The sequence below is a fragment of the Morone saxatilis genome, unplaced genomic scaffold, assembly GCF_004916995.1.
Source record: "Morone saxatilis isolate NCDOM2014 unplaced genomic scaffold, NCSU_SB_2.0 Contig15, whole genome shotgun sequence".
Classification (NCBI taxonomy): Eukaryota; Metazoa; Chordata; class Actinopteri; family Moronidae; genus Morone; species Morone saxatilis.
In genome coordinates this window covers 15,730,352-15,739,665 of record NW_023339707.1, presented here as the reverse complement: position 1 = coordinate 15,739,665, position 9,314 = coordinate 15,730,352, and the positions used below count along the sequence as shown (strand labels likewise).

Genomic DNA, 9,314 nt, shown 5'->3' with positions numbered 1-9,314 from the left:
TCCCTCACTCCCCCTTTCCAAGAGGAAACCCGGAGCTTCAGTCTCTTAATAAAGGGGGGTGAATGTGGTGAAATGCCAGGCACTCTGCTTAGAAATGAATAACCTGGGGATATGTGTGTGTGTGGGTGTGGGTGTGTGTGCATGCATAGGTGTGTGTGTGTGTGTGTGCCTGTGCAGGAAGGAGGAGGATGTTAGGGGTTCCTCGGCCCTGGGTCTCTCCCTATCTTTGTGAGTAATGATTCAGACTGCCAGTGTGGTGGTGTCGCCCCATCTATAACCATTTACACACAGGCGCACAAACACACAAACACACACACACACACACACACACACACACACACACCGAGAGAGAAGATTAATCAGACAGGAAACAGGGCAGGTGGATGGACACGGCGGCAGGCTGGGTTCATCCATTCAGCCCTAAAACAGACACGCTGTAAACACACAGGGAGAGTTGACCGACCAGCAGCCTCACTGACAGCTTCACTAACACACACACACGATAGAAGTATATTATATTTTCACGTATACACACATCCAGTACATGCACACACACACACACACACAGTTTCTTTCACTGCTGCCCCACACACTTCACCATGGTGAGGTCCTGTAAGCATGTAACAGTAACATTAATGAAAGATAAGAGTATGAATATATATATAAACTACATATTTGGGTTTTAATACAAATTAAAGGTTGAAGAAGAAGATTTTTAAGGTCCAGACCAGTCTCTAATAGTCTAGAGCTTAAGTGTCCTCAGCCTTCTATTTGTGAAAAAATATATTGAAAAGTTTAGCTGAAGCTATCATGAGGCCTTAATTAGTCAAATCAAGTGGGTATTTTCCAAAGTTACACACAGTGTTTCCTTGCAGAGCTAAGTAAAACAAAGAGATTGTTTTGTTTAATTCAGACAGCCGAAGCCTCATATAAGCCTGAACTTTGCAATGCATTGTTGTCCTCCATCACTTAAACTGAAATTGTATTAGGAAGTGATCTTTTCATGGCCTGTGTGGACAGGAGAAACAATTACAGAAACCAATAACTCTTGTACATATAGGCCTGCGAGTATTGCCTTGAGACAGACTTAGAAAAAAGTGAACACATCCTTTAATGTGTGTGTAGACTTCAGATGGATAAATGAGTCAGTGTGAGGTTGTCTTTCTGAAAAAAAACCCAGCCAGTAAATAAAACAACTATTACATTAGGTGATGTAAGTGAACATGAGTCCTGCGTAAATAGTGCTTGTTCTGTGGGTTTAGAGTAGGTCGGGGTGTGGTCCAGTGGTCAGGGAAATGGCCGGATGACCTGAACTGTGCTGAGTCATGTCCCAGGTGAGGGATAGAGCTGCCTCCACTGAGCTCCGGGACGTGCACTTAACCTGCAGTAATTACTGGAAACAACACTGAGAACATGGCAACATGGAAGTCGTGGAAGTGGCTTGAAGATTTCAAATTACTCTGAGCCCCTGGAGGCAGACTGCGGGGAAGCCTGCCAGAATTGTAATGTTGATGCTCAAGTTGGATTTTCAACATCCTCTGGATTTATCAGGCAGAGCGAATCAATCTGAAACAAACAACTGAAAAAAGCCATTTAGCAACTACAATATCCTTTGTATCATAAAATCTGTAATACAGAGTCAATTATTATATATAAAAGGACTGTTATTAGTGGCAACCACAGTTGTATGGATAATGACCTAACAAAGTGAAAACAGAATGGTCAACATTGATTAGGGGAAGAGTGAAAGGGAGGAGGAGAGAAGTACACCAGAGAGCGAAAAGCGAGAAATCAGGAGGCAGAGTAGTAGAAGAAATAGGTTAAAGGAAAAAAAGAGAACAGAATGAGTGGAGAAAAGAGGAAAAGGGGCAAAGAGAGAGAAAGAGAGAAGGACCCTGCGAATGAGACCCAAATGGCTGCTAAAAATCATTAATCTTGTGGGGATCTGTGTCAGCGAACGGCGGCGACACAAAGAGCTCTCGGAGCAGCACGGAGAGCAGCTCAGTGACCCGAACCCAATTGGCTGAGAAAGGCCCACCAGGCTTTAATAGACTTTTGCTGATCCGACACTTGTTTGCTAGGAGCCACAAAGAGGCGATTGCAGGGGCTGACAGGGGCCTGCAGGCCCAGGGGCTCCTCTCCTGGCCCATGATAAATGACCCAGGGTGGGCAGGGCCGGCTAGGGCCAGGGCCAGAGGAGAGGGGTGAGAGAGCCAAGAGGCAAGGAGGTCACCCAGCAAGGGAGGGTGGGCAGAGGAGGAGAGAGGAAGAATGAAAGGGGATACGGAAGAGTGGAGAGTAGAGATGTTTCATAAAAGCGACCGTCTTCTGATCCATGGTGAATGACCGCAGGTCCAGAGATTATGACATGCAGGGAGAGTGTTGGGTAGGAGCATCCTGATCTGCCTGTGTGCGGGAAAACACAAGGAGAAAAAAAACGAGAATAAATGAAAGGAGGGGTAAGGAGTGAACAATAAAAGAGGACAGGAGAGAAGTCTGAGGCAGAGACAATGTCTGAAGAAAAAACTGCCGGTTCGGCTCTTATCCCTAAGAAATGCTCGCTGCAGCACCCACCCACCTTCAGATCAATCACGCCCACACACTCGTACACTGGCATAAAACTGACCTGGGGTCAGTCGTTGCTCGCTGTTGAAGAGTTCGGGAACATGTCTCGAACACTCTTATCATAAACATTTATACATTACACACTTGACAGGAAAATAAAAAAGTCTTCTAAGATATTACACCGAGCCATTTGAGGCCTATTAAAACCCTTTCTTTACTCTCAACTTAATAACACACCGGTGCTGCATATACACTGGTACATGACGCGTATTTTCCAGAATATTATTTGAACTGGAAATTTAATAAAAGCCAGAGATATGGTCTGACAGCTCCATGTGCAGATAATTATAGAAGGCCATGAACAACAAAGGATGCTCCTCACTGACACACTGACATGTTAATGCCAGAGAGAGTTTCACAGAGCTGATTGATTATGTGCAAAGCAAAATGATACATTTAAGAAAAAGACAATTTTATACATGAACTGTATGCCAATTCTTTTTTTACAGGAAACAGGTGCTCCTTGTGAGTAGAAATTGTCATAATTATGTATTCAATGCATCATAATAATTGAGTTACTTGTATGTTTCTTTGGAATTACAGTAGCCTGTTATTGGCTCAGAAAATACAGATGTAAATTGCGGTTATGACCAGAGAATATGGGCTTTAATTATGTTATGCCTGCACTCTGATATTTGGTTCTTGTGGTGTCGCCTACATTCTGTGGTTACACAGCCCCAGTTTATGATAAGAACCAATGTTATGCATAAGCCTCAGCAAAGAGCCAACTGGAAGGAAGCCAAACTATTGTACATAGCATTGCAATTTACATTAATGAAATGACCACAGCAAAAGGCAGATTTATTGTTCTTCTTCTTCTGGGATTAAGCCAGTACAGTGCGTACTGACATTTATTTGTTGTTATATTTACAACATGTCAATCAGAGACATCTAATCTCAGAAAAGGCCTACAATTATGCCTTGGCCTCCCCATCATATTTTTATATCCTCTCTGCCTCTCTGTCATTTCAAAAAAAGACTAAATGACTGAAGTTCTGAAGTTGGAGCTGTCTGCATGGGGTAAGTGCCAAAAGAAAAAGACTGCATGTCACTGATGATACACATCAAACTATTAGCAATGAGTAAATGCGCCACCAGAGGCGCCCTGTCACAAGAAATAAGCTCTAATTTTCCCTGCAAACACAACTACCTCCTCGCCGGTTAAATGGTGGGAGTGTAACTGCTGTGATAACACTGCTGAAGAATTATGACTGTCAAAGGCAGGCCTGTGCACGAGGAAAAACACCAAGCATTATTTAAAAAAAAAAAAAGATAAACAATTCATGTTCATTGTTAAATCGATACTTTTTCATATTAATGAGATTGCCAGATTTTGCACTTATCTCACCTCATGTTCTTGTTCCTGAAAAAAAAAAAACCCTCCTCGGTCAATTATCCCTGATGGGGATGTTAGCTTTCTCCAGAGGATGGCCTCTGCCTGTTTACACAGACGACACATCTTAATAATACATGTTTTCACAGAGATAATCGATCAGTCTGGAGTAAACAAGAATGCCTGAGTAAGTTCACGTTGTAAACGGAAGATGTTAGATTAGTGGTGCGCTGTGAGCCACTGTATGTATAATCCAGCTGAACATTTTAGAAACTAATGTACCTCAGACTCATTATTATTATATTAAGACAAAGCATAGAGTGAGTTCATTAATGGAAACACCTGTTTACACAGTGTGATTCAGGGTGGGGGAAATGGATCATTCAGTTGTAGTGCAAAAAAATGCATTCTTAATAATTTGTGGCTATTACATTTTTAGTACATAATTGAACATGAATCTACGGCAAATTGACAATGTAACGTTTTAGACAGATTCCGGCAGTTTCACTCTGTAGAGCAACATAAATACAACATAAATCTGATGGCAGCTGTATGAAACAGCCGAAAGTTTAAGCTTACATTTGCATTAACTGGTTGCCCGAGTCAAAACTCATATTACATTTTAAAATCAGTAGTTTTACCCCTGTATAATGGAAGCGGTTAGGGGTAGAACTTTTGGGCGCTGAAGCCGAAGCTACAACAAGCTCTGCGCGTCTCTTTTCTCCCTCCTGCGTCAAAGCTCATCAAAGCAACACTTCCGAAAGCACCGTCTCTCCATCTCCATCCCTCACTCTCCCTGTCAGGGGCCTTCCATGTCGGCCACCTTCCGTTTTGTTCTGCAACACTTCCAGGAATGGTCGGGGGGACCATTACAGTTAATCATTACGCACGCCAAACGGCCAAAAGGCGACCAAATAAAAAACCATCTGTTTACCTCGGAGTGAAACACAGAGTCTGATTCTGACTGTAAAAGGGAGGGAAAAAGTATTCCTTGTATTCACTGCATTCTCCCATACAGACGAAGTTTCAGGTCACCCAGATCCAAGCGGTCTTGGCAATGCAAACCCGGCCTCCGGACAGCAGGTGTACATGCATGGATAGGTCCTGGAGCAGAATAGAAATCCACATTTGAGAGGGGGGAATCATGTCTCTTCCTACAGACGCACCATGGGCCTCCTGTGAGAAACCAGCGGGCCTGTTGCAGGTGTGAGATGTGAGCTGTGGGAAGCTCTGCAGCCACTGCAGCCTCCATGCGTCAACTGTTAAATGTAACATTTTAAAGGTGATTTTATTTCTGTTATTCATTCCTAAAATCCGTAGGATGGGACTCTCATTAGGGGCGAATAAGCAAGCATCAACACTTTTTTTCGCTGTCCATAAGCACACGGATCACTTAATAGATCATTAACCACCGATATGCTGCTGACATGGACGCTTTTTTACATCTCGTCTCTCCATTACAGCCCGTTATTACCGAAGGGGGAGAGCCGCCGGCAGGCCTGCCTGGATCTATTAGACGGTGGACTCGGGCTATATTAGAGAGCATTACGACCTAATGGGGCTGCCTCGGGTCGGCCTCGCTGGGAAGAAGGTTTTAGAGCAGCTCGGCTCGGCACGGCACGGCTCGCTCGGGGCTTTTTGAAGTTGGAGCTGAGGAGTGAGAAGCTCGTCTGCTTCCCAGGTTCAGGGAATAAAAAAAAAAAGAGGATGGCAGTAACTTGAACGCTACCTGCATGTTTTTGATGGTGCACTAGATAAAAATGTGTCTTGTATTTTAGAATCAGTGATATCCGGGCTGTCTGAGGCTGAAGGGAAAGTGTGTGTGTAAAGGCTGAAGATGTTGATAAAAGCTAAAAAATGACACAAAGAATAAATACAATTCAGAGTCGCTTTAAAGTGCACTTTAATTAACCTTGAATCAAAATAGCCAATTATATATTTTTATATACAAATAATCATGTAGGCGCAAAAAATATCTTAGAATAATAATAGACTAAATATAATAATTATTTTAATAATAATAAACGCTGATATTTAGGTATTTGATAATCATAAGTAATGCCGTGTCTTAATAGTCTCTGCCTCTTTCTGATAAATACTTCATGGAAATTAAATATTCTCTTTAAAATGTGTAATTTCATACTTTCATTTTTTATTTATTTATTTATTTTACTTTAATAGCTGTGTTTAGCGATTTCGGTCAGACTTTTAGATAAGTCGAAAAATATCCTTAAATTGCCCAAACTATAACCTGAAATCCTTTTTTTTTTTTTTTTTAAATCTAAACGATGCTGATTTATGACATGTTGGATTCAGACTCCATCACTGCTGCACAACTCTAGCTGATGAAGAATTTAAACCAAACAAATAAGCCCTTCATTATCGGATCTCATCTTTGGCAGCCTGCACTTACATCCAGCCTGATCAATACGCTCTGGTCTGTACTCAACCGTGGATATGAGGTGGAAACGAAATGATAATCCAATCGATCCTTCAAATTGACTCATTTACAAGCGGTTTCTTTTTGCAGGGAAGCGAGACATTTGCTCACACTACTTCTTCTTTTTTTTTTTTTGTCAGGCAATTAAAGCAATTAAGACACAGATGAAAATCAACTGCACATCCTGGAGAATCTGATCCTATTTTGGCCAAACTACCTGTTAGAGAGAGAGTCAGTGGGATGATTAAACATGTGCCAGCGCGTGTTTATGAGACTCACATGACAGAGGTTAATTGTTGTCGGACATAATTGCAGGATGTGACCTGCAAAAGAAGAAATTAGCGCGGAGAGATAAAAAAAAAAATCCATCGCAAAAAGAAAAAAAGGAAATATTTACAAGCAGCGTCTCAGCAGCTCCGGTCGGTGCACGGATTGGCCACACAGGGGCAGCCTTGAGCCTGTTTTCTGCCGGATCGCCCTGTTGCTGCCCGGTGTAAAACAAACTGTCCGAGCCAAGAGGAGCCTGATGTGGGAATCTGGGAGTAATAACAGGCTCTGAACAAAGTCAACTTTTATTTCCACCAGAAAAAATACACTTAACCCATAATGATTATAACACAGGGTTTGTACAAAGACACACAGGAGAGAGCTGTGGCCGTGTCACAGCAAAATGATTTAAACAAACAAACTTCAGTGCAGCGAGGTCACCATGTGAGCATCACAGACATATTAGTGATATCAAGAGTTGTATTGGATTGTATTATGATTCTCCATTGTGGGGCTATACAACGGCCAAAACCTCAAAACCGGACTATAAGCTAAAGTGTGTTTTTAATGTCTGCAGCATTAACAGCGCAATGACACAGTAAAGAGCTGTGTCCTTGTTTGCGCCAAAGAGGTCAAGATTCAACTTTTCAACATTGTTAAAAAATCACCTCGACCTTTATCTACTGGCAGATACAGCAGATACCTGTGAATGGTTACTTTGTTCAATTTGATGCAAGCTTGTGAAAGCACATCGGGGCCTGGTGTCCGAAGTCATTTAATATAAGTCAAATAAGTCAACTGAATCAATTGTTATTTAATCAGTGAATGACGGGAAAGGGAAGGCGATAATGTGCATTGTCTTCTTCTGGAGGGTTACACAGTTTGTCCGGTATAAGGTATACAAATCAAAGTGCATTTAGAAACACATTTTTAATATTACATATTTTATGTAAACGGGGTTTTTTAATATTATATTGAACGTTTTTGTTAAATTCTAAAGTTTTCTAAAAGGGAGTGTGGTGCCATATAAGTGCTACTGGAAGATATCCATTGGCCAGTGCAGCCAATAAATCACTCACATCACTCTCATTGAGAAATGAAACAGTCATAAGAGAAGACAAGGAGCGGGTGCGTTACACCGGAGCCGTCCATGAGGTGAAGGCATTTCTCTCTCTCTCTCTCTCTCTCTCTCTCTCCTCCACTTTCCACCCGCTTTTAGGGAAGTCGGTCAGCTGACTGTCTGTATAGCTGTCAAGACCATTGTGCGCCCTCCTCTCCCCTGTTCTCCTCCTACTTCCCTTCCTCTGTTTCGGCGCTCCCATTGGAGAGCTGAGCGCTACGGATCCAGCCTTTCAGCTCGACGTCACGGTCCGCTATAAGCATAAAGCGCTGGCAAGCTCCAAGCGCAGTCTGCTGGATACCACTGAGTGGGAGAGAGTGAGAGAGGCGAGCCTTTAAATCTCTGCGGTGCAGAGCTGGAAAAGCTGCTTCTCAGCGAAAAATCAGACGCCCTATTTACTCTGCTTATTTGCTCCTATTATTTTCCTGGAGAAAAGAAAAAGGGACTTACAACCAAGAAGTTGCAACGAGGACTGGTGCCCGTCTCAGCGAACAAACGTGGTATTTCCTTTATTATTATTTATGCTGATTTTTTTTTCTTTTTTTTTTTATGTGTGAATACATTTCTACTGAAGGGACTGAGGTTTTTACTTCTGCACTGAGTCGCACTGCTTTCTACCTCCTGCCCTGGTCTCTCTGCCAGATTATCCCAGCAGAAGTAGGCTATATGACGCAAACCGCCGAGCATTAGTCTGAAAGTTTTCCTCCAATACTTTTTTTTTTTCATTTTCCTTTCTTTTTTTTCCACCAATCACACGGTGTTTCATGCTACAGCAAGTCAGTGCGCAGCGGTGGAGGAGCCAAAAGAACTATTGCATGAAACAAGAAGGGAGAGAAGAGACGCTGATTAATAAGTCAGTTTTTGCGACGCTCGCCAGCACCTTTGCATATCTGCAAAAGAGTCGGGACACCAACATGAGCACAGAGCTGAGCATGGGCCCGGAGCTACCCAGCAGCCCTCTGGCTCTGGAATATGTCAATGATTTTGACCTGATGAAGTTTGACGTGAAGAAGGAAGGCCTGGCCGGGCTGGAGCGCAACGGGGTGCGCCAGTGCAACCGTCTCCAACCCCAAGGCTCTGTGTCCTCCACCCCCATCAGCACACCCTGCAGCTCGGTGCCCTCCTCGCCCAGCTTCAGCCCCACAGAGCAGAAAAACCACCTAGAGGAGCTGTACTGGATGCCGAACAGCGGGTACCACCAGCAGATAGACCCGCAGACGCTAAGCCTGACCCCAGAGGACGCGGTGGAGGCCCTGATTGGAGCCACGGCTCACGGCCACCCTCCACCTCCGCACGTCCAACAGCAGCTGCAGCAGCAAGGCGCTTTCGAGGGCTACAGGGGCCCGCATCACCATCACAGCCACCACGGCCACGGCCAGCAGCACCATCACCCATACGCGGGGGGCATCCCGCACCACGCCGAGGAACTGTCCGGGCACCCGGGCGGACACAACCACCCACACAGCCAGCACCATCATCACCACAGCCAGGACCCCGACAGCCCGTCCCCGGTCTCCCCAGAGTCCCAC

At 43.9% G+C, this 9,314-nt stretch overlaps 1 protein-coding gene across 1 annotated transcript; it reads left to right on the top strand.

Moving 5' to 3' along the window:
- Positions 1 to 8,010: 8,010 nt before the first annotated feature.
- On the top strand, positions 8,011 to 9,314 carry mafba (v-maf avian musculoaponeurotic fibrosarcoma oncogene homolog Ba; the record flags this gene model as incomplete). The annotated part of the gene is given in 1 exon segment (XM_035655849.1): positions 8,011 to 9,314. A coding segment is annotated over 1 exon segment (765 nt), but the record flags the coding sequence as incomplete, so codon positions are not given.